General features: G+C 38.6%; 1 protein-coding gene across 1 annotated transcript; it reads left to right on the top strand.

Annotated features, from left to right (window-relative positions):
• nampt2 (nicotinamide phosphoribosyltransferase 2) lies at nucleotides 1-25,883 on the top strand. Its single transcript, XM_073467953.1, has 11 exons — nucleotides 1-302; nucleotides 10,457-10,592; nucleotides 11,762-11,865; nucleotides 11,974-12,102; nucleotides 13,254-13,412; nucleotides 14,517-14,647; nucleotides 14,743-14,968; nucleotides 15,739-15,858; nucleotides 19,443-19,583; nucleotides 20,060-20,185; nucleotides 22,358-25,883. The coding sequence occupies exons 1-11, from the start codon at nucleotides 255-257 to the stop codon at nucleotides 22,517-22,519; spliced, it is 1,482 nt and encodes a 493-aa protein (XP_073324054.1). The 5' UTR covers nucleotides 1-254; the 3' UTR covers nucleotides 22,520-25,883.
• Nucleotides 25,884-26,625: the final 742 nt, after the last annotated feature.

Raw genomic sequence — 26,625 nt, forward strand, 5'->3', positions numbered from 1 at the left:
ATGCGTACTGAAACCCGCCCCTTTACAACAACCCCCAACGTCCACAGTGTCCCCTTGTCATTATTCCACCAGCGCTGGGACGTCTGGATGTTAGTTCACCGGAGAAATACGGCGGCTAAAACCACGACAATTCGACGTTCAGGGTTCATTCTTTCTGCTGCCTGGTCTGGTTTTGGGTCACTCTCTTGTTAAGTTGCTACGAGGAGACGTAGACTGAAGTGACATTTGCGTTAATTCATTCATCTACAACGACAATGGCAGCACAGGATTTTAATTTCTTGCTTGCAACGGATTCCTACAAGGTGAGTGGACTCTCTGTTCGCCTGTTTCGGTTTCTGCTCTATTCGCGGCTTTTATCCGATTACATTTCTGTACATTGGTTTATGTTGGGACACACATAGCACCGAATCTCGTTCAGTTGTTCCCCTAACATAAGTTACATACCACTGCGCCTAAGCGATAACATTAGCCGTAGCATGTTCGGTCAGTTAAGTGTTTAGACTGTGCTACAACATGGTAATAGATGACAGTAGGCTATGTAAAAAACAAAAAAAACCCAGCAGTAGTTATGTACACTGTAGTATTGTGTACAAACGGTTGTTGTTAGTACATCCTATAGTTTGTTAAAACTAGGAGCAGGGGTTTCATAGAGTCCCAGCCACAGGCATTTAATCAAAGTTCAATCCATGAAATCTTATCTGAGAATATGTGACTTGGCAGGCATTGGTATCTGTACCGTAGATATTTAGAAACACGCCCATGTGATGCCTGAGTTTCGTTATCAGCAAACCGAAACATTTTTTTACAATTCACATTATTAAGTATAAACGAATTCACATAAACATTTTTATTTAAGAAGTCATTAACAATACTTGAAACTTGACCGAGGATTTGGTGCCAGCTTTCAGTACAGTAACTGTTTCAGTTTAGATAGCGTGGTGCTGCAGACACGGCCAGATCTACCAGGTGCATGCTCAGGGGCTCAGTCTGGCATGGGGCCCGAGAAGTGAATTGGGAATGTGCTGTGACTAAATGGTGTCAGTACATTCTGTCAGTACAACTGTTGTCCTTTCTAGGGCTTTGCACACTACATAATGTTAACCTAGGAGCTGTCTTTAGTTGACCCTATAGCGTGGCTCCTTTTCACACACACATTGATAAATGTAGCCATTTTGGCCCACCCTTACATTTTGTCGTCTTCCCCTGTCCACAAATGTATCGTAACAGGGACTGTATGCGTGCACTCACATTTACAATACACACAGACTGCAGTTTGCTGAATCAAGACATAAGTTCTGAAGAGCAAGTCATGGTGATTCATTCCAGTAACACACACCTTGCTTGTCTAAAATCCAACCTTTCATTTGCTTTTTAGCTTTCAGTTTCATTTCAGTCAATTCGCAACTTAGATCCAGTTGTGAGTCAGTGCACTGCTTCGGCAGGCTGTGTTGGTGTATATACAGCAGCATATGCTCAGCTCAGTAGATTTAAATGTCAGATGTCACTGTTAGATGTCATTCAAAGGATTGCACTGCAGCCAAATGGCAAAGGTCTGCAAGCGCCAACCAGCCTTTTTATTAGCTCCAACGACCCCTGAAAACAAGTCCAAAGCAGCAGCACAGCCAAGAGGATTCCTCCAATGTGTCTGTCATCACAATCACATAATAGAAACTGATTTGGTACAATGATGAGCTCATCTGAATGTCCACTGGGGTTACTGGGTTTACAGTGCAGCTCTTTATTTGATCTTTTTTTTTTTTTTTTTAAGTATTAACTGAAATCCTGTCTTAACATAAAAAACCAGATTGTCTCCCATGTTATCGTCATTTGAACCAACTTTACTTCAGTTTTACCAAGTTTTGCATTGATGATTACATTTATGTCACAGAAATGAGACACTGTAGGCAGGTAATACGACTTAGTGCTGGTATAGGGCATTCAAATATAGAGGATCTTCCATGATTGAACAATGAAAGCCTTTGATTAAATTATCTAGAATTGTTTATTTAATGAGCCCAATATTTCAGAAATACGTAGCCTACAGTCCACGTTCCTGTTGGGGTTATAAATGTAACCACACACAGCAATAAGCTGCTATTCTGCATCACAGACTGTGTGTTCTTGCTCATGTCAATGCTGTCAGTTATGACCTTATTCACTGAAATACCTGGTCTTTGCTGTCTGATAGAGCAGATATTTTTGTTATCTTTCGAGTAAGGCTGCACAATCAATTTAAATATTATCAAAATTGCAATTTGGCTAGGGGGGCAGGCATAGATATGCCAGTGTTTTGTTTTCAAAATTGGGATTTCATTTTTATTAGTTTAATTTTCTGATACATTTTTAATGTACATAGATGTAACCATGATTATAATCATATAACATCAAACGTGAGTTTAACACTACAATTAGTCAAAAATCACAAATTTTTTTAGTGGACCCACTGAAATTCCCTACGACCCACTTAGTGACCACCTGTGAGTCGCGGGGACTCGCTATCTCGAAAACCCAACATCACTACAGAAATAACAAACTAGGCTTGAGGTCCATTAGACCATTAGTGTGCACGCTTTTAGTTGTTAATGTTATGTGTTCAGGTTTTATCACATAAAATAATACAGCATTCAATGTAATGAAACGTCTGTGCATTTAACCCATCCCTAAGGAAAAGTGGACAGCCAAAATGGGGCTCCCGGTGAACAGCTGATGGCCAAAAAGCTCCATTTGGTCTCATCAGACAAAGAACCTTCTTTCAGTTGACCTCGGAGTCTCCCACATGGCTTTGGATGAACTCTAGTGGAGATTTAATGAGCTTTCTTCAACAGTGGCTTTCTCTTGTCCACTCTCCCATAAAGCTTTGACTGGTGAAGAACCCAGCAACAGTTGTTGTATGCAGAGTCTCTCCCATCTCAGCTGCTGAAGCTTTTAACTCCTTCAGAGTAGTCATAGGTGTCTTGGTGGCTCCCTCATTACTGTCATTCAGTTTGTGAGGATGGCCCGCTCTAGGCACGTGCCATATTCCTTCCATGTCTTAATGATGGATTTAACTGAACTCTGGGGGATGTTCAGTGACTTGGAAATGTTTTTGTATCCATCCCCTGACTTATACTTTTCAATAACCTTCTCACGGAGTTGCTTGGAGTTTTCTTTTGTCTTCTTGGTGTAATTGTAGCCACAAATACTGATTAACCAGTGACTGGACCTTCAGGAACAGGTGTCTTTAAACTACAATCACTTGAGGCACATTCACTGCACTCAGGTGATCTCCATTTCACTAATTGTGAGACTACTAGCACCAATTGGCTAGACCTCTGTTGAATTAGGTCAGTCACTTTAAAGGGGGTGAATACTTCTGCAGTCACTTATTTTACATATATATTTTTAATTAATTGACATTACTTTGTAGACATCTGTTTTCACATTGACATTATATCGACCATTATTCCATTTATAAAAGCAATAAAAGGAGAAAACAATTAAGGGGATTATTACCTTATATGGGCACTGTACATCTCAAGAAAAAAAAAGATTAAAAAAAAGGATGTGTTGGCTTCAAATAGAATTATAAATGAGGTATACATGTGTTTTGGGGAGGAGTGGCTTGCCTAACAATGCAGGTTAATGAGTAAATGTAATGTGATTCAATCTCAGAGTTAGATAAGCGGTAGGGTTAAGCATTTCAGCAAGATTATTTATTTGTACAACAGTCAGTGTACCACAGGGCTTGTCTATCAAGTACATTTACATAGAGCAGCAACACTGGTGAGGATCACGGAGCAGAAGCAGATTTTGTGTAACATTAACAACAGAGCCATCTGAGGCAGCGTTGCAGTCCACAAAGAGCAACATTAGTCGTGGAATAGTGTAACGCCAAGGTCAACAGGCATACCTGCAAAATGGTAAATGGACTTGCATTTCTATAGCACTTTACCAGTCTGCTGACCGCTCAAAGCACTTTACAACACACATATTCAATCACACACATATTCATACATTTGATGGCAGAGGCTGCCATGCAAAGTGTCGACCTGCTCATCAGGAGAGATTTGGTCCTTAGTATCTTGCTCAAGGATACTTGGATGTGCCGGGGCATTGAACCAGCAACCATCTGATTACTGGATGACCCACTCTACGTTCTGAGTGACAGCCTCCAGTATAGCAGCATAAAAAATGGCAAGACTTACAGGTTCCTAGTTTGAACTTGGTAACTATCTATTATTTGAACTTGAGTTTTAAAGCACATTCATCATTATATGTTGCTGGCAAAGGGCAAAATTTACAATTATCATGTGAAATATCTCAACATCTACTCAATGGCTCGGCACAAAATTTGGTAGTAACGTTTCGTCTACTGCTTAGGTTTTGTTTGAGATAAGTGTATTTTGAATGCATAGGTAGGCTATCAACACACAATAACGGTACATCTTAATCCAAGTATACCTAATGTGTGTAAAGATGCATACAACTCACTTAGGGCTTGGCGATATGGGCCAAAAATCATACTTTTTTCTTCAGGCTGAATAGTTACCCGATATATCTCTGTATTTCCATTACAAAATGGGATACATGTTCATTTGTAAGTCATAGCCACATGTACGATGTCACAAGCACTTTTTTTTTTTCTCAAACAGAATGTGATCAAAATAAAATGCCGACGGAGCTTCCTAGTTATAAATACAGCTGCATAATAGATTAACATGTATGAAAAATTCTATAAAATAAACAGCCTGTATGAGTTAGAAATAAGCCCATCTCTGAGAATGGTCCTTTACCTGTTTGTTTTTTTGACAATATTAGACTGAATAAAAAAAGGCAGTTTTTCCACTGCTACTTGACAAAATGCACAGCTGTGCTGGTTCTGCTGTATGCATGCAATGTGAGAACAGAGCTAGTGGGCCTGTTGGTAACTCTGATGATGATCCAGAGTGTAGCAGCTTGTTACTCTTTTCTGCTTGCCTGTATTTTACTTTACTATTTAATTGATATTGCATATACATTCAAATCAGGGTCCAAAATTAACATTGGGCAAGCAACAAGATAGATTTTCCATTTGTCAAGTAAATCTCTGAAGGCTATCCGACACATAGCTGTGTCAGAGTTTGACACAGACACAGGAACAGGGACTTCAGGGTGCATTCAACCACCTCATAAACTCTAAAATCTATACCCAAATAGACACAAAGGTTGTTTAAAACGAGAAAGTTTGTTTTTTTCTTATTTTCCTTTGTTGAAATACATGGGCCTACATATGTCATTACTTTTATGTACTTTCACTACAGCATTTTTAATAATTAAATGATAAAATCATCACAAAATCCCATTCATTTCTACGTATGCAGATTAGAAAAATTCTATAAAAGTCTAATCAAATTGTTAGCAGCCAACTCCACAATATTCTTGAACAGAACTAGCTGGAAAGGTGCTGTTAGAAACTGTTTGAAAAAGGACATACACTTTCAAAAAAATACTTTGCACGTGATTAGACTAACTATCTGTTTATCATGGGCTAACTTCAGATTAACAGTAAGGAGAGCGCTACTGCCAGCACCAGTTGGTAAATTAAACTCTTAACAAAGCCAGTCAAGAAAAAACGAAAAACATCCTTTCCATTGATAAAAGCCTTTAGTGCTATTCTGTATTCTTTTTTCAATTAAGTCAACTCCCAGAGTTGAACCCCAGTTCATATTTAATTGATGCTGTAGCAGCATTGTTGATAACTTCTTGAGGAGCAGCCACTATTGTCTTCAAAGGAACAGTTGCTTCTCTCGCTAGTTGTCACACCTAAACCATGCCCGTAGCTACCAGTTGTTCCTCCGGCCACTGATTGAACTATTCTGTCCTCTGCCTCAAGTGCACACTGTACATGCTGTAGACATCTCATTTGAAAATATATTGATATACATTAGCTATTCCCTAAAAGAGTTTTGTGCCAGCTGTATATAAAACCAATCTGACATAAATTCTCCACCAAAATGAACCTACCTTGAACACACAGGCTATGAACACACTGTATGTCCACCATGTGTAACATAACAGTTTGATGAAAAACCTCAACCTATTTTATGACATCTTGCCAGACAATCATGGCTTTACCAGCCCTCTGTCCTGATGGCATATTAAAGCTAATTAACAATGCAAATATTACAGTAAAATTCTGATGTTAATGCATAAACATGATTAACTCTGAATGTAACACAGCAAACCGATAGGCAATGGCCAAGAATGCTTTTGGAAATTGTATTACATCTAAACAGTTGGTACATCGCTCTTTTTATTTAGGGAACTGCTAACGGTGAGTTGTGCGTATCTTAGAGATCAAGATAAACCACAGTTGGGTGTTGAGAATTTATGCGTTCAACATAGTATATACACTTATCTCATGCACACAAATGAATCAAAACGTGGGCAAAGACTATCTTGTGCGTACACAGTAGCATTTCAAGCACTTTATGTAGTAAAATGTGGCCTCAACATTGTTTTTTAGTCCATAATAGTCCACATCCTCTGTTCTCCTGAGTCCTGACATTAGCTGTCTAATGTCAGGTGTGTATAGGTTCTAATATCTCCAGGCCCAGAGTTCATGATCCACTCTTGCATTGATTTTTTCAATCGAGCAATGGCCAGTCGTCTACATGTGACTTGACTGTGTTTCGTTTTCAGTTGAAATTCTGTGTTGCATAACTTGAGTAATAATTAACGACTATATCCAGTATGCACCCAAAGCACAGTCTGAGTACTGTGAGCTTTAGCTTTCACTACTTAAGTTTCTGAGGAATGCACTGAGGTCTGATATGTCCTTGTGCCTTGCTACTTGGAGCTCTTAATACTACTCCCTGGATTTGGTCTGTTAACAACATGCTAATACCATAATCATGCTGGTGTGTGCACATACTGTACCTACCTCTTATTATTCATTATTCCTCAACAATGTTTTGTGTCTGTGGTGTGTTCCGGGTCCTACACACCACCCCTCATCAAGGTTTTCAAGATAATGACAGACCTGGAGCCATGAGTAAAATCCAAAGTCACATCACAATCTAAATACACAGGGTGCAGTTGTATGACATCTCACAGGAAAACAGAAAGACTTAACTGAAGGATGATACTCTCGCTGACCACTGATCGATGTACATGGCATAGTTGAGGGAGCACGGTCAATTCTTGACTTTATGGGAAAAAAAGCCTCAATGTGAACAGCTTAGCACTGCACACTGAATGTCTTCCAGGAAACTGTCTGAAAACATGTGCCATTATCTCCATATTTAAATGATATTGCACCTCTGTTCACTCTATGTCAGCAGGTGTTTCACTCCTCTTCCGAGTGAGGTCGTTCAGAATAGTGTTTGTGCACCTCTGCAAATTTAAATTATTGAAGCAGTGTTGATTAGAGCTGTGCATTATTCTTTAGTCTTACAGCAACTTGCCATTACCTTCCACAAAGTTTTAGCTAGTCTTTCGGAGGCCCATTCCAAACAAGAAAAATTAAAAGACAATAAAGCTACATATTGTCAGCTGTAAGGCACATTACCAGACAAATACAGAAATCAGAAAAGAAGTGAACCGACTTAAAACATGAAATTGCAAACAAAACGATGAAAAGCTTCCAAAAAAAACAAGAATCACATCTAAATGAAACTCATCAGTTCGAGCCATTAGCTTCGACAAAGATCTCTGATTTTAACCTGCCTGCTGTTAGAAAAATGTGTAATGTTTCACATCATGCTCTACAGTTTATTTAGTGTCACAAATCACACTCTATACAGCAGTATTTTATTTGCCATTTGGATGATGCTTTTTATTCTTCCTCTTGGCAAAGATGCAGGGTGAGCTCTTCTACAACCGACGCAAGAATCGTTTCACATAGTGCATACGGAAGAGAGAGACATAGTGCTCAAAACAAACCCCAGACTCAGACGTTACATGGGTTTGGTCTGCAGCACACCTTGGCAAAGAATGGTAAAGATGGAAGGAGATAACAACTGCCACTGCTATGTTAATCTGTAAAGACATGACCCCAATTTACACTGTAAAGAAATGGAGATTTTGTGTTTTGGTGCGATCACTCGCCAAGGTACACAAAGCCCAGCCGAAAATACTTCACTCAAGTTGAGTTGCCTCGTTTATAAACTAATTATTCATTGAATTTACAGAAAATGTGCTACGTGCAGTAATTTAAACTGCATATTGGCATTTTTGTCATGCTTTATGTCTGAATGTATTATTTTCAAAACAGTTGCATTTAGGGATGTCACGATTACTCGATTTCACAATTAATTGCGGTATTAAGTGCTACGATTAATTGATCGTAACGTTTCCTGAATACCGTCAGAAAATATCATGCCGGAACCATAGTTAAGGGCAACTCAAACGGAACGAAAACAAAGTTACGCAACACCCACGTGTTGCTGCGCCCGCATGTGTTGCTTTGTTTTGGTCCCTGCAAGTTGCAGAAGAGAGGCGTGCCTGTTGGGAAAATGGCAGAAGAGTTATTCCCCCCGACCAAACGTGTTAAGTCAGCCGTGTGGGAATATTTTGGATACAGGAAAAATGACCAGGGTGTTGTTTTTGAGGACGGCTTGCCAGCATGTAAATCATGTTATAAAAAAATTGCAGTCAAAGGAGGAAACACATCTAATATGTTTCACCACCTGCGAGACAACCACCCGACTTTGTTTGCCAAAATAAAGGTAAATACACAGTAACATTAAAATACGTCAATGGTTTTCCTAACATTGCATTGAATTGGTAGGAAATTAAATGTTAGCGTGTCATCTGCACTTAATTGTGTACGAGTACGACACAGGTTCGCCTTTCAGTGCAGCGTGAGGTCGATCGCTTTTTTTTTCTTTCTTTACTTTTTTTGTCGTCGGACAGTCTGTGTCAGTGTGCAGTGACCTGTAGAAGAAAACGCTGTGTAGTCAAGGTCCTCACTCAGTCAGTGAACATTTAGCATTACCTCCTTTTGCTTTCTCCAATCTGTGCGTAAACGTTGGGCTTGTGCTTCCAGCTCGATCCAGTGCTTGTACACTTGTGCTTCCAGTCGGTTTCATGTTTTTCTAATTTGTTTATGTCATTGTAATTTAAACAAAATAAATTAACCAAAATAATAGATAAGTTTTATATGTGGCCACATAAAATCAGACAAATGATTAAAACGATTAAAAATAAACTTAAACATCTGGTATAGATGACAATTGATTACTTAAATAATTTAAACAATTAATGATTGGTCCTATATAAATAGATACTTAAATATACAAATACATATTGGGTCATATAATTAGTAATATAATTATACTTTGACAGTCAACATAAGTCATTACAGCCCAAACAAAGCTCCTGTTTGGTTACTTGACTTTGTTGCTATATATTTTTGTTATGTTTTTTGTTTCTATCAAAAGATAGAAATAAAGGAAACTTTAAGACCTTCAAGGAGTGTTCATGTGATTTTACATATGAATAGAGTTGTGAAATCAATCAACGCATAATAATCGTGATTATCGTAATATCGTGATAAATTCTCTGACAATAATCGTACTAAGGAAAACTGTAATCGTGACATCCCTAGTTGCATTAAAAGTTATGACAGCCGGGCAAATTTTGTTTGTTTAAAAATGATGTACATTCTTTCTCTTGGATTAAACCATTATTCCATTATTCAGTCATAATTCAGTCAATACCAAGCACACTGACTCATACACATTTTGCTGGAATTTTTCTAATGATGGCAATAGATATCATGCAAACAAATGCTCTATAGTTTAAAATAGACCTGACCTTATAACTATCATGTTTAGATGTTTTTTTAAGCAAAAATTGTTTATTTTTTGCCATTTGATACTAAAAAATACCTCAAAAACCAAATATATTCTGAGTCTAATAATGTGTGACATATCCAGGTAAGACATGTATTGACTATGTTATAAGCCTGTAAATAACGTTGAGAATAATACTTATTACTTATTATTGATACTCAGAGAAGTGGAAAGGAGAGGGATGTTTAAATAGGAGGCAGACAAATGTAGAGTGAGAGTGAATGCCTCTTGAAGCTATTTCTTCCAGTGACTGACTGGTTGCTGCTGTTTATTATTTAATTAGTGCTGCAGGAGCACAAAGAGAGAATTGTGCTTTAAGCTGTCATCATTCCCTCCCCACATGGATCCAGGGAACTTGTTTACTGTACACACAAGTGTCACGTTGAGCTGACAATCTTCCAGCTTTCAGCTTATCATTAGTGTGCTAACTAGGGTCTTATGTCATGCTACTTGACAATATAAATCTGTCTGGTATGATAAGATTAAAAAGTGATGAATGTTCACTACCCATACTCAGTGTAATTATTAGAATGGCTTTACATGGCAACATGTTTGAATTAGACTTGGTTAATCAGTACATTTCCTGGGACTTTGCCTGCCAGCTGGTTATGCTTGACTTTTGTCTATTTCTTGTCTTTCAGATCACACACTACAAACAGTATCCTCCAGATGTCAGCAAAATCTACTCGTACTTTGAATGCCGACGCAAGAAAGGCTCCCAGTTCAATGAAGTGGTGTTCTTTGGGCTTCAGTATCTGATGAAGAAGTACCTTACAGGTACATTTACATTCTCTCCTCTGATCGAAAACATGAAGTGAAGGAAACCTATTTGAAAGAAAAGAGACTTTGCAGTTCAAGAGAATATTAGTGAAAGGAATACTTTGTAATACAACTGTTATCCAGTAGCATTTTTATGTACACCCAGGAGAAATATTCCATGCACTATTAATAGCCTAATGAATTAATAAAAACATAAACGTTCATGATTTACTACGAGGCAAAGCAGCAAATGCTTCCTCATTCAATGGTAGCCAGTAGTAGGACTGGGCGATACAACTACTGGTATCACGATGGTGATGATTCATATCGACTGGTATCATAATTACTGATCATTTTTAATGACCTGTCATATTTTTAGAATTCAACAGACCAGGTGAAAAAAGGTTAAATTTAATGTCTTTATGTTGAATTTAACCACTTTATTAAGGCACACAGGTTATAATTATGTTAACACAACAATAAAAATACACCAATTTAATAATTTCCTCTCCATCAGTACTCATTCTCTCACTCTGGTGTTGATGGGTTGTGCTTGAGTTTTTCTCGCAGTTGGTTTGTAAAACACTTGGCCAGCGGTGGAGCTGATGCAACACAATGTCAGCTGTGTTAGTTACAGTGTGAGTTAACAGTTTTACAGGTGAAGCACAGCTGGTTTTGAGAGAACTGCGGTGGGATCCATAATGATGCCTCTGACAAGCTCTTCTGTTGTTGTCAGTCACGTGGCGATAGTGCAACCGAACTACACACCTGTTAAAATCTCAGACTGTTCGTCTGTCTCTCGTAGCATGTTCCATTATGAAGGGATATGATAGGCTGTTTATAAGCCAGGGCGTATTCGCTATGTGCGCTAAAGCTGGTTTGCATTTAATGCATACACATGAAACTATCAAACATTTTAGCTATGGATGAGGTGTCTATCGCCGACACACATTGCCATTGTTTTATCGCCCAGGCCTGGCCAGTAGCACGCTTTACTTGGGAAAGTTCAAATAGCAACAGTATGAGCTAAAATGGTTTCCAACACCATATGGAAACAAAAGAGGATTCACTAGTACTCTTTCATGTATTAGCTGATTACTTTTTGATGACAGTCCAGACAATGAAGTTTGTGTGGATGATTTTCTGCATGTGACTGAGGTGGTTATAACTTTTTGTGTTCTCTAAAGGCCAAGTTGTCACCGAGGAGAAGATTCAGGAAGCCAAACTCTTCTACCAGATGCACTTCAAACAGGCTGTGTTCGATGAAGAGAGCTGGAGGAAAGTCCTTGAGGTATACAAACATATTTATCAACTGACAGTCTGTCTAGACAGATTCACAGAGAAAGAGGCAGTCATAATCATATATTAAAGATGAAGTAAATGTGCTTGATACTGTCAGAAACATGATGGCCGTCTTCCTATCCGGATAAAAGCTGTCCCTGAGGGCAGGATTATACCGAGAGGCAACGTGCTCTTCACTGTGGAAAACACAGATCCCAACTTCTACTGGCTCACCAACTACATTGAGGTATGTTGATGAAGGTTCTCAGTCATCCAGGTCATGTTAATTCTAAGTGCTGTATCATAGGCAACTGGACATGTTTCAGTTTCTTGAAGATGTTTCACCTCTCATCAAAGAGGCTTCTTCAGTTCTAACTAACTGGAGGGGAGTTCCAGGCTTTTAAATTGTGTTTCGTTTTATTTGCTGAGAGGTTTTGTCTCTCCAGAGCAGACAGAAAAATGTAACAACATCGTCATTCCTCATGTCGCAGGAATATCTGAGAAATTCAGGAGGATCTTCAAAAAAGCATCATATCCCAGTTCACTTTAAACCTACCAACACACGGAGGCAGAAACTTGTCCATCCTAAGGACAAAACACCCAGGCAGAGCCAGAGTAATGTAGTTTATGCTGTTCAATGCAGCCAGGACTGCACAGATTTGTACATTGGGGAGACAAAACAACCTCTTCATAAACGAATGGTACAACACAGGAGGGCCAACTCCTCAGGTCAAGACTCTGCTGTCCACTTATATCTGAAGGATGTAAGGATTTAACAAGATCTATGGCACTCAATGTTTTATTCAGGACCAAATAACTTCTAGATATGACATCATAGAACCAAAATTTGGTTGCATGAAAGTGAAAACTACTGGAGATATGAATTTTAGAAAATTACAGATACTGCAATCTGGTAAAAAATGACTGCCTGTTATTAATTTGATTACTGTAACCATTCAGCAACAACTATTGAAATAAATTAATGTTAATTAAAGTTTCCTTAGGGTCTCTTTGATGTTTAGGACAAATTTCAACTAAATCCAGTGAAAAATGAGCAATTGATGAGGTTTAGAATACAAATACAAGGAATCACTAAAATGCTAAAATTTAGCTCTGAGGGCCAAATTCATACTTATTTGTATTGTATTGTACTACAAGTATTTGTAGTACAGCCAGATTTAACAAGGTCTCATGAATTAAATGGAAGTTTCAGCATTCTTTTTTTTTTTAGAAAATCCATGACATGAACTGGGAAAAGTTCTGGATTTTGGGTTAGTTGGAATGGAATGACCCTCCTCATCTTCTTCTTTTCTTTCTCCCACCAGCTGCTTACTCACTATCTGTTCTCTTTTCTCCCCAATCCCATCCCATTTTATTCACCCCCTCTGCTGGCTCTAGACAATGCTGGTCCAGATGTGGTATCCCATCACAGTAGCTACCATATCCAGGGAGTTTAAGAAGATCCTGGCCAAGCACCTGAAGGCCACCTCAGGGAGCCTGGAAGGCCTGGACTTGAAACTGCATGACTTTGGCTACAGAGGAGTCTCCTCACAGGAGGTCAGGAATACTTTATTTGATAAGAAACCAGAATTTAAATTGAGAAAATCTTAGAAAGCAGAGCTAGTCCAGTTTCTTATTTGACTTGTTTCCATTGCACCTTGCTGCTGTTGATGTTGTGCTGTACAGACACTGTTGACACCATGCAGAAGAATATCTACATAATCAAAATGCAGCAAAAGATCATCTTGTGATATCCTTTTTTTTGCATATGGTGTGTCATGCCGATGTTATCAAATACTTTTATGATGGTATGATTGTATGAAAGGTTAGATTAAAAAACATCAATGAAAGTCAGAGGGAAAGTCTTACATAAAGAGCATAAAGCTGGAATGTAAATGTAGTTATCAGTCTTTTGTACAACTCAGCCACTGAGATGGTGGATGTGTTTTATTGTAAGATGATTATAAAATTATACTGTCATCGGTTTCACTTTCAATTGAGTGTGTTTATGATAATATGAAGGCAGACTTGTGTCAATGCAGTGGTAACCTAATGTCTGCCTGCATCTTTATAGTAGAGCTGTTCAGTACACAAATGAACAGTTCTTTATCACTCATTCTTTCATTAAGCCGAACTTAATGTACAAAATCATTAAAGTCACTGACAGAAACAGTAACTTTTTGCATTGGAGTTCTTCTCACAAGGAAGTAAAAGTGCACTTATCAGGTCAGCTTGGCCTGGTAGCCATCAGAGCCAGCATTTCAGTCTTTAATTCATAAGCATTGTTGATAAGATGTTTGTCAAGAAAATTTCTTGACAAGTTGGGATTACTGCCATCTCTTATTTTACATGGTTTGTATTGACTGCAATAGTATGGAGTGTGACCCTCTCTGTCAGAGTAAATCATGTTTTCTATACACCAACCTTTTTTCCACCTTACAAGACACAAGACACTGTGATACAATGTGTGATAGAAGTTCAGTGGTCAAGTGCAGCATGTTAGCACCTGCTTATAACCTTACCAAGAAATCTGAAAATTCATTCTATCCATCAGGTTTTAATAACACTATTACACACCAGTGGTTGCTGAATTATTAACTGAACTCAAAGACACAGTTTGAAGCAGCAAAGTGATTGATAATTTCCACCTCTACTCCTTAGTCTGCAGCATTAGGTGGAGCAGCTCACCTGGTGAATTTCTGCAGCACAGACACAGTAGCTGGGCTGCTCATGGCTCAGCGGTACTATGGCTGCCCGATGGCTGGCTTCTCCATTCCAGCAGCAGAGCACAGGTAAAATACATGCACACAGAGATGTAGAACTAGTATTAATATCTCGACTACCACAAGACTTTACTCAAGTTCTTTACTCCCTTCCTGTCATCCAGTACCATCATCTCCTGGGGGAGGAGCAGGGAGAAGGAGGCGTTTGAACAAATCTTGGAACAGTTCTCCTCCGGGCCAGTGTCCGTGGTCAGTGACAGTTATGACATCTTTAACGCCTGTAAACACATCTGGGGAGACAAGCTGAAGGAGCGAGTCATGGAGCGCAGCCAAGACTCATGTCTGGTCATCCGGCCGGACTCTGGAGACCCTGCAGAGACCCTTATTGAGGTAAATAACAGTGCCTCATTAGTCAGTACTGGACAACAACAAAAAAACAATTATCTTAACTTTTTGAATCCAGGCATTTTAGTTCAATGCTTGACTTGAATTCTTACTTTTTCAACTACATGTAAATTTAAAGGGACAGCCTTACACAAAAACAACTGAACCAGACTTTTGGTGGGGATGTTGATAAATGGACAGATCCAGGCATTTTCCCCACTTTCTTTAACATTGTGATAAAAGGATAAAACAGCTGTTTTTTGTACTGTTTTAATCTGAATCTGCTGTTTTTCATCTGATGAGTTAAATTAAGGAGGGATGAAATTTTCCACTCAGACAACTACCACAGTTTTATTGTTTTTCATGAAAGTATGTGAAAGTGTTCATCCTTTCAACAAGAAAGAGTGGACGTTTTTGCCTTTTCACATCTTAACTAACTTCAGCAGGCAGGAAATAGTTATTTTTGCTTCAAGAAAACATGAGCAGTTCTCCGAGTTTCTTCAGATTTTTATCTTGATAGTGAAACTATGGGCCAAGAAAGTGGCAGTTATTGTGGTTATATATACGTTTTTTTCTCGCCTGTGCCTTTTTTAAATTAGTAGTGATGGTTTAGTCTTTTCATCTTCGACAGTTGGTCTCTGTCATTCCTCTGTTATGAAGCTAATAAAATCATCTTGAGGTTGTAAGATGTTCAGACTACTCAATCTTAACATGCCTGATGCCTACATGTATGAATCAAATTCTAAAAAAAAAAATCATTGAAATGCCACTTTTAGGTCATCAAGATATTGGAGGAGTGTTTTGGCTGTTCCCTGAACTCTGTGGGTTATAAGGTGCTGCCATCTTACCTGCGAATCATTCAAGGAGATGGCATTGACCTCAGCTCAGTGGAAGAGGTGAGAAAAAGTTTGGTTGTTGTACTAGTCTGAGTTAATCTTGACTCTTCATTACACATTTTATTTAGTACATAATTTTTTAGTTTTTCTTTCTGTTGCAGATTCAGTTTTCCTTTTTTGAACATTACTTCAGCTATTACAAACTCCTTCACTCTGTCTTTCAGTCATTAACACAATATCTACATTCTACACATAGGGGCCTAAGATTTTTATAACATGGTCCTGTTTATGTAGTTTTGACTCTAATTTGTCTTGGTCATGATGCCATTTTACCCAAATGTTTCCCTGTTGAGATTTGACAATGCTATGACTTCAGCTGAATTCTCTAGGCCATTTACATGGAAATGAAAACAAGCTCTTCTGGGCTATAAACTGTGGACTTGTAAAACCTGTCTGGTCTCTTAATGTGAAACTGTAACTGACAAAGTCACTGTATCCCTAGATATCAGCACAGAGGTTCATAGGTAATATATGATGTAGATTTGATCCCAAACAGAACAGACACCAGATTTAAAACATGGATGAGTAAGGGGCTAACAGCATACTGTTGCTTTATACAAAATGGAATTTTAAAGAGTTTTGAAACTTTCAAAAAAGATTATGGATTGGAGAACCTTTCTTTAGATATTTACAAGTAAGGCATCAGTTAAATGAAATTATGACTGAGGGATTGGAAAAAGCAGACAGTGAAATTCTAACTGTCTTTGTGACAACTTACAAATCTGGTAGGGGATGTAGACTAATATCTAGGTTGTATAAAAGTTTTCAAGACTCTTTAAATTAAAATATAAATGGGAAAGAGAAGGAGGAATGGTTATATCTGAAGATGAATAAGGAAATATTTGTAAATTACAGTGGAAAACCACAGCTTCACACAGCTGGAGGGAATTTGGGTGGGAAAGCATCATGGGATTCTTCATTACCCCTGTTCAGAAGAGGCACCAAGGTGTTGGAAAAAATTGTTGGAGGTTATGTGGTTCAAATATAGCCAGCCATTATCATTTGTTTTGGGATTGCCCAAAACTTACATCTTACTGGCATGAAATTCATAAGTGTCTGGAAACTGTATTTCAAATCACTATTCCATTTGATGTTCTGACAATATACCTGGGCACTATAGCGTTGAATATTCAATCTACAGCAGACAAATATTAATGTGAAGAAAGTCCTGACCGGGAAGTGGTTACAACCAGATGCTCCAACATTAGAAGATTGGTTAAAAACTGTTCATGAAATTTACAAAATGGAGAGACTAACATTTTCTATAAAAATGCAATCAGAGAAATTTAAGGGATAGTGGTCAAACTGGGTTAGGTACATTAGCTCACAGAGACCAGACCTGCTTTAGGTACCTTGCTAAATTGCCATTTTTACTGGACTACTGAGGAGACTGTGCTGTGAGTAGATCTTTATGGATAAATGAGTGAGTGTGACATCTGTTGTTCTTTTGTTCATAGTTGTTAAAAGTAAAACGAAGAGGAGAGCAATAGTTTGAAGAAAATCTTTCTTGAGTCATAACTTGGTACAGTTGCCGGAGCGATGTTGGTATCATTGTGTACTCATTATGTATTTATATGTGAAGTATTTTAATTGTTTTTTGAATCTTGAATTATGTATGACCTCCCTGATAAAAATAAAATTAAAAAAAGAAGTTCATAGGTAAAATCAACTTCTGTGGAACTCACAGGAATGATGGTCTATTTGCATGGCTACAAAAATAAGAACCAGGTTGCATTTACTTTTAAATCCATTGGTCCATCTATTTTCTATAACTGCTTATCCTGCAGAGGGTTGCGTGGTGCCAGCTGACATTGGAGAGATCATTTCAGGAGGTAACCCCTCAAACTCAGGGCTAACCCTGCTCCAGAGCAGGACCAGAAGGCCCAAAGCTAAGATGGCCACGGGCTTAGGGAGCTGTTAGCCCCAGCCTAAGAAATCATTTACACTGGCACAATTCTGGCACATTCCAAAGTGGGATAACAAGATAACAAGGGCTTGCTGGCCCTGCTCTGGAGCAGGATTAGTCCCAAGTGTGTGGGGTTATCCCCTGAAAATGAACTAAACACAGGGCTAAAAGGTGCTTATGTGAATGAGTCTAAAGTAAACAGAGAGGTCACACATCATTCTAGAATGTTAACGTTAGTCACATGTTGCAGTGGACATTGAAGCAGGGCTAGTAGAAATGAAGTATGAATCTTAACCTGTGCTTACATTAACCCTGGGTTAACAATATGTGAGTGAAAAGGGGCTAAGTGGCTAAAGGACCATGGGTCAACTCTTAGCCCCATGGCTAAGGATATGCAGGGTGAAAAGCCCCTATGACACAGTAGCCTTCATTGATGATAGAATCATGATGTGTAACCAATAAGAATGTGGTGTGGGCGGGACATTGAGATAGACTACAAAGTGGTGGCTACAGACATAATTTAAAGCCCCTTTTTTTGTTGACACAAGCAACAGATAAAGACTTACAAAATGTTATTCAGGCTTGAATTGATTAGCCATTCATGAATTCTTTAAAATAATTTTGCTTCAAATTATGCTTTGGCCATTTTTAAACGTTTGTATTCGACATTATATGTTGTTGAGCTTGTCCAGAGAAGACAGATGGTTTGAAAGAGGAGTAAAAGAATCCATCTATGTCAAACTGGAACGACTGTCTTTGAACAGAGGAGGTGGTCTAAGTCATTACTTATCACCCACCTACAATGCAGTACTGAGTTCTCTCCCTAGACAGCTTAACAACCATTCACACCTGGGCTCTCCTAGCCCTAGCAACCCACATGAAGGCTGGTTGGGTCAACGACCCACAAGTGGCCCTAACGACTCTGAAACTCAGAGCTCACACGTGTCCTTAACGACTCTGTAAGGACACTCCCACACAGAGTTTAAAAGCCTGCGACTCTCCTCCAGTGAGTTAGAACTGAAGAAGCCTCTTGGATGAGAGGTGAAACATCTTCAACAAACTGAAACAAGTCCAGTTGCCTACGATACAGCACTTAAAAACATTATATGTTATTATTTCAATGAAATTTACTGAAATGAACATAAAACAAAACTATTTATTAATTTGGCTAGTAAAAAATATACTTGGTTGCTTGGCTGAGTCAAAAAGTTAATTTTGGACACTGCTCACAGTGACAAGGACAAGCCTCTGGACATGTAAGCCAACATTGCTCTCCACTGCACCACACCACCTCATTTCCCTTTAACGTTGCATTAAAATAGTCTCCTTTGTTATAACTTTGTTCTCTGTTTAAAGGCACTGTGACTATTGGTAAGTCTGTTTGTCATTGTCAAGACAATTGTATTAGTTTTGTGTACTTTATAACAGCTTCTACCTTAAAAAACAGATTTCACTTAAACTATTTATAATTTTCTGTTATTTTTTCTGAAATGCACCCATTTTATGTTTCTTCCTGTCCTTGCACTGCCAGCAATGGAACTCTTCCACACATGCACTAAAGCTTTTACCCTTTAGCTGACAGGAAGCAAGGCTTGGTGCCCTGCTTGTACATACAATACATATCTTGTTGATGTCTGTTATATTGTGTTTGAAGCCTTCTTTCTGTGTTTTGCTGTAGATTCTTGAGAAGCTGAGTGACGAAGGCTGGAGTGCTGAGAATGTCTTCTTCGGTTGTGGCAGCGCTTTGCTTCAGAAACTCAACAGAGATACACTCAGCTGTGCCTTCAAGTGCAGCTATGTGGAGACTAATGGCAAGGGGGTAAGTGGAAGGGTTCTGGTCTGATTTGGATGACGCAACAGATTTGCTGTAAAGGATTTTCAAATTTAATCTACTGACGATAGTGATTATCATCAGATTATTGTTAGTAAATGTGACATGCCTGGTGAAATAATTAACAAAAACCCTTCAATAACTAAATGAAGGCTGCAACATGGCCTTTTTTATGGTTTTAATCATCATTCCTGAACAGGAAGAACAGAAGCAAAGCCACTTTTAGTGTTTATAAGGGCATATGAGTGTTGTTTTGAGATAGATTTGAAAACCTGTGACCCTTTCCTTTAACTCTCACTCAGCTAACATTGTTCTTTAAGCACAGTAGTAGAATTGACTGTTTGGTGCAGTTTGGTGACAATAGTCATCATCCAGCTAAAGGTGCACCTTTAGAGCTTCCTTTAGCCTTTGCAGAGCTACATAGTGGTTCAACTTTGACCTTTTGCTTATATGTATTCTTCCAGATGGACGTGTACAAGCAGCCAGTAACCGACCCATCCAAGGGGTCAAAGAGGGGTCGATTATCACTGAGGAGAAACTCTGATGGCTTCTTAGAGACAATAGAGCGAGGGGCAGGCAAGCCTGAGGAGGTTAGTTAGCATGTCGTTGTTAACTCTCACTGATATTAAATTTGAATTGACACAGTTTTATAACATGTGCTACATAATTTGTATAATTTATTTCAGAGGTAAAACGTGAGGTTTCAAAAAGGGAAGATGGGTTCCTTAAGAGCCCAGAATAATTAGCTCATTTTTACTATACTGGTCAAACTGTTGACTAACATGTTATTGATGTTCGGTTTCATGAACATGTGGTTTTATTAGATTACACCTAGGGATGTCCCGATCAGGTTTTTTTTACCCCAATACTGATCTGAGTCATTTAATATTTAGTATCTGCCGATACCGAGGCCCGATCCGATACTTAGCCCTAACTAATATTCTCCTAGATAGTACCAGCTGTATTAAGAAAAGAATTACCTGCATCAAAGCTGTTCCTTAATAGGATTTTTTATTTTGTTGACCTCCATATCATCCATTGTTTTTTTCATATTCCTTGCGTTATCACGAAAAATGACATGGACCCGTTGCTTGACTATTTCCCATGTGTTCAGCATCTCCTCGATTGCCTGTTTTACATGCTCTGCTGTATGAGACCCACGAAACTTGTGAGCGTGTAGTACCGCACGTTGTAACTCGAAAGTGGAATCAATCCAGTGTGCAGTGAGGCTAAGCAATGACATGGGGCAAACATCAGAACTCCAAATGTCTGTCATAAAGCTAATAGCAGTCACATCTGTTAAATCACCTCATAGGTGGTCACAAACTTTGCTGTACATCTCCGGTAAGGCGGTATACGAAATGTAATGCTGAGATGGTAGGGCATACCGGGGATTCAAAAACTCCAGAAGACGGCGAAAACCCTGATCCTCTACCACGGAGATGGGCTGGTTATCCAGAGCGATGAATTCATTGACCTTCTCTGTAATATTTTTGGCCGTGTCGCTGTCTCGAGGATATTTTTCTTTCCTTTTGAAAGTATCCGCGAGTGTTTGTTGCTTCGGTGCCTTTGCCTGTATTGCTTGAGTGAACTCGTTGTATTCCTTTGAGTGTTTGTTTTTTATGTGCTGTATCAAATGTGTAGTATTAAATGCAGCTCTTTTGTTACTCCCTTGCAAAACGGTCGTATTGCAGATGTTACATGTTGCCGTTGGACTGCTTTAGCTTTCTAATTTAAAATATTTCCACACTGCAGACCTTTTATCCACAGGTTTGCCAGAGTAACGTTACGCACGCATCTGCGTTCTGCCACAAATTGTGCTCCGTTTACAACAGCTGACGTAAAAATAATCGGGCTTGGGTCCACGTTCAAAATTTGCCGATCCCAATCAGTGAAACAATGCCCATATCGGCCCCGATCGCGATCCCGCAGATCAGCTCGGGACATCCCTGATTACACTTAAAACAGAATGCGCAACTAAAAGTCACACTCTAAAAAATGAGAACATGTTTGACAACAATACATGTATTAGTAATAATAATAGCACAGATGTTTTGTGCTCATCACTCTTTACTTCTACACTGTCTGCCATACAATGCTGCGCAGAGTCACTTCAAGTGTTATTGCGTGTAAGGGAGTGAGACCAATCATTAAAATGTGTGATTTAAACAAGAATGTCCATACAGTATACAGTATAACAAGTCATCTTGTCTATGATGTTGCGATTTCATTGGGGAGCTCATTAATGAAAAATCAACTTTGTGTCTTGCAAATGCGGCACAACAATCTGATACAAGAGTCAGATTTTTCTTTCTCTCTCTCTGGAGTACCATATTGATTGTTTCCAGCTAGCTGCTTTACTGTATCCTGTTTCAAAATGGACACCAAACTAAAGCCAGGCACCACCCAACTTGCAGTATGTCACCCATCGTCACCCATCAGTGGGTCTGGTGCAGCGCAGTGCATTCTGGTTGTTGTAGATTTTCTACCTTTTGAGCAAAAGGGAATACCACACACATTTCCAGCAGTGAAATACTTCTTTAAATTAATTTTCAACTGCGCAAAAATTTGAAGGTACAGTAGCTGGAGAGAAATTGGAGGCCATTTTAAACTAAATGCAAAATAAGGATTTGTTTCTGTCTTTCTGCACAGTCAAATCTTGTCTTTTTAATTAGATACAGCTTCAATCCATTTGATAGTTTTGTGATTAAACTCCATCCTCCTGTACTTGATGATTTATCCGTGTGCGCTCTGTTCTACAGGACCTGCTGGTGACTGTCTTTGAGAACGGCAGCCTGGTGAAGGACTACTCCCTGGAGGAGATCAGGAAGAACGCTCGGCTGAGGGACGAGGAGGTGAACCCCACCCTGCACAACCAGGAGCAAGAGCTGCTGCACAATAACATTATCAATGGGATTCATTAGATCAACCACAATGCCTCTCAGATTGCATATGATACTTCAGCCTTTAACAGGTGCACTGGAATGTAGACTGCGGTTTGTTCAAAAGACACCCATCAAAGTATAAACTAAACATTTTGAATGGGAGTGAAAAGCTATTTCTTAAAGCAGTCACCACAAGCTTTACCACCCACACTTCATCCCGAGGAGGCTAGTGATAACATTATTTTGAGGTAGATCATCTTTGTTCACTTTCTCTTCTGGCCAAATTCTCAGCCAGAACACAGTACACTGTGTGGCTAGACAGACAATTACACTGCCCTGCCACGGCCACAACCAGAACTGAAGCTCAGGGTCAAATATGATAAGTTAAGCAACGATTAGAGGAGAAAGAAAAAATTAAGATACACCTCCTGAGCCTGAGGATGCTACTGAACACTTGAATACAATTCGAGTGTGTATCTTAAAACATATTTCCCACAGTTAATATGCAGTAGCCGAGCATTTACAGGCCAAAAAATGACCTAAACTTCTAAATGTAATGAGCTTCAATTAGATTACTGTTTTATAGTGTTCTTATCAGAGAAGAAAAGCCTTTGAAGCAGCATTTGAACCACAGGACACTAACTAATACTCTAACAAAATAAAACAGTAACAGTATTATTGATTATTGTAATAGTACAGTTGCACAGTCCTTGATGTACAATATTTAATTTGAGTTCAGTGTCTTCTGCTCCAGCTCTACTTTCTGCCATTTAGTTTGGTTTGTGTTCAGAAAAAACAAAACATGCATAGTATATAAATGAAGACATCACAACACTGATCATTAGCGCAAACACTGTCACTGTCACAGTTTGCACAAAGACACTCAGTCAATGAAGCCATCTGTTTTTTCTGATTCATAATTTCTGATGCCACTGGCCCCTAGCGCACACTCTATGGAACCCCAGTGTTCAATATCAAATAAATAACAAAGACTTAATAATCATATGAACACATTGTGTTAAATGTATAAATGAAACAACAATTGTGTGAAATAATTAGTTATTGAAACTCAACTCATTATGTTTAAATGTTATTTCATTATTTCATAATGTTATGAAATATGACAGTGTTGTTGTCAACGCTCACTGCTCCATACCTTTAGGCCAACCATACAGGAGCTCTAGCTAACAGGTGCTAACTGGCTAAATCAAGTAGTAGTTGTTGAGTTTGCTTGCATAAGATACAGGGGGCATGTAACTGGCTAAAAGATGAAGGTGGTGCCAACACCACTGTCATGACTCTGAGCATTATTAAACAAAAAGTAAGATACAGTGAAAATGTCATTGGGAAATAACGTGATGTGCTTTACACAGACATCCTGTTCCATTCTCTCACATCTTAATAAATAACAGTAAGTAAAATTCACATTTGTCATGGATTGCAATGAGAATTGGATTTTATTAAAGTGTAGGATTTTAATTACCAAAAACGCATCATAAGCACTTGAATTAATTTGATGAAAACATAAGACTGTGTAAAACATAGATAAAACTGAATGCAATTATATCTGCAACTCCTTTTTGACCTATATTCAACTGAATACAGTACGAGACGTTTCATCTTCAATCTGATAAACGTTTTTTGAAAATAAACATTCAGTCCTGAATTTGGTGCCTGTAAGTTGTTCCAGGAGCAAGTTTACCACTGTGTCCAATCACCCTTTCTTTTAACATAACTTGTTAAGCATTTGGGAATGGAAGGCACTAATTGCTCAGTTCAAGACTGCAGGCAGGCCAGTCAAGTACCTGCACTCTTTTACTATGAAGCCACACTGTTGTAACATGAGCAGAGTGTGGCTTGGCATTGTCTTGCTGGAATAAGCAGGGACATCCCTGAACAAGACGTCGGGATGGCGGCATATGTTGCACCAAATCCAGCATTTACGTGTCAGCATTAATGGTGCCTTCACTGATGTGACAGTGACCCCTGCCAGGAATAACTGTGTTTCAAATCAAAAGAAAACTATCAACTCAGACTGAATCACAATGTTAAGATAATTTTATTTCAATGGTCACATTTAAACAAAAAATAGGTATTTTGGTATCATTTGCTGTTTGATACAATATTGACTTTTGAGGTTATCATTTGGTTTGTGCAGATAAACTGTAGAAGACAGACTAGACATTTAACTGCCTTTCTTGATTTAATGTAGGCCTGTTACTGTGCACTGCTAAAATGACAGTGTATAGTAAAATGTACTGGATGTCAGATATGATTTGGTTTAAGGGGAATCACCTTTGCGTGACATCCCTAAATGGAGTAATAAAAGTAGCTACGGGTAGAGAGAAGGTCGAGTAAAACATTCGTTGAAAGTCAGGTTTGATTGGCAGATGAACTGTGGATTAAAGGAAATATTCACCCTGATAGTCTCTTTAATGTCCACTGCATTCCACCAGTTAGTTTTGATGGACTTCTATCACGAAGTCACATTCCATCAACCTGCGTTGTCTACTTTAGATTTTATATTATTATATTTTTATCTCCCAGAATGCCTTTCAAGAACTCTATACAAGTGGCATTACTACTTAAATGCACAATTAATTTAGCAGAACCATATATACATGTGTATCTACATGTTAACTATGATTTTTAGTCAGTAATCAGACAGATGTAGCACATGTAAATGTATAATCTGATATCCTGCATTAAACAACATACCTGTAAAATGTAAAATATACTTAAGTTTGACGTTGCTTCCTTTTGTTTTTGGGCCGGTAGCAATACAAAAAGTACTGCCTGCTTTAACAGCAACAAGCCAGTTGCGTCAGTCACAACAGATGCAAGTGAGCTACAGAGATACTGACAAACACCAGCTAGTTATTTTAAAGGGGTTAAACTTTTGCCTTTGATTGATTTTACCTTCTGAGAATACACACCTTGCTGTATTTGTATGCATTCACAAATGACTCCAAAGCTACTGCTGCTTTCTTTTGGCTGTTTAGGGCCAATTCATTTTAGGTGTTGATCCCTCTCACTCTCTTTTCATGCCCTTTTATTTTCTGTTCACATTTGTCTTTTAAATATTGAGAAACAAATTACACAATAATCAGTGACATGTTGAATTTCAGACTACAGACCAGAGCCTGATTGTGTTTCATTTTCTAGCTGATGTCTGGTCTGTACGGATTAGTGATGAAATAATGAAACGGCTCGCCACCAACACTGGGCAACACATGATTTACCTCTTGTGTAGCACCAGCACTAATCATATATGTAATTATATTTTGTAAATATACTTGTGTAAATGATTTGCTTCTAACTGATCTGTATCCTTTCAACCTTTGATTTTATTTGTTTTCAAAACTGACCTTTTGTAAGATTAAAAAAACCTTCAACACTTTCATACTGGTGTGAGTTATTTTGCCAAACTGGAAACTTACAAAGTTGTCCATAACAGTAGGAGATGTAAACGTCTCCAGCAGAGGTTAAACACTCATTATTTAAAGAGAGATTCTGCTCGGACCCTCCCTTTTATCATATTTTAAAGCAACACTAATTAGAAATGAGTATTTCATGCGCAACACACAACTCCATACACAACTAAATACAAATCCCAGGTTTCTGTAACAGTTTGTCAGATAACATGTTACGTTATGTGCCAACTACAAACAAAACTTGACACAACATAACAATGTAATGTCTTGAAAACTTACAATACAACGAATGCAGCATTCCAAGCTAACATAACCTGACCCAGAGATAATGACACCTGGCTGTAACATGCTACCAGCTGAACCTCTGTGGAAATGGGATAACTTGGCTTATGATCAAAAACTAGCACATTGACACCTTTTCAAACGCAGCCAAACATCAAGACATATAACTTAGCAAGTCAGCTAACATTACTGACTGTTCAACAGCAACAAGCTCTCTGTCTGTCTGCAGCCTTTTATTTAGTGAAGCTGTCACCAATAACTAAAAGCCAGCCTGAGATTTACTCCCTAGAATTACTTACTAGAATTCACCCCTTTCAAGTCAGTATTTAGTAGATGCATCTTTGGCCTCAATCACAGCACTGAGTCTGTGTGGATAGGTCTCAATCAGGCCTGCACATCTGGACACTGCAATGTTACTCCATTCTGTTT

Source organism: Pagrus major, chromosome 6 (genome assembly GCF_040436345.1).
Source record: "Pagrus major chromosome 6, Pma_NU_1.0".
In the NCBI taxonomy this organism is placed as follows: Eukaryota; Metazoa; Chordata; class Actinopteri; order Spariformes; family Sparidae; genus Pagrus; species Pagrus major.

What these genes read in the sequence shown, in the direction of transcription:
- nampt2 (XM_073467953.1), top strand. Translation starts at nt 255, where the DNA reads ATGGCAGCACAGGATTTTAATTTCTTGCTTGCAACGGATTCCTACAAG. An exon ending in TTGCAACGGATTCCTACAAG is followed by an intron (nt 303 to 10,456) that starts GTGAGTGGACTC and finishes CTTGTCTTTCAG; the next exon opens with ATCACACACTACAAACAGTA. An exon ending in TGGAGACTAATGGCAAGGGG is followed by an intron (nt 19,584 to 20,059) that starts GTAAGTGGAAGG and finishes GTATTCTTCCAG; the next exon opens with ATGGACGTGTACAAGCAGCC.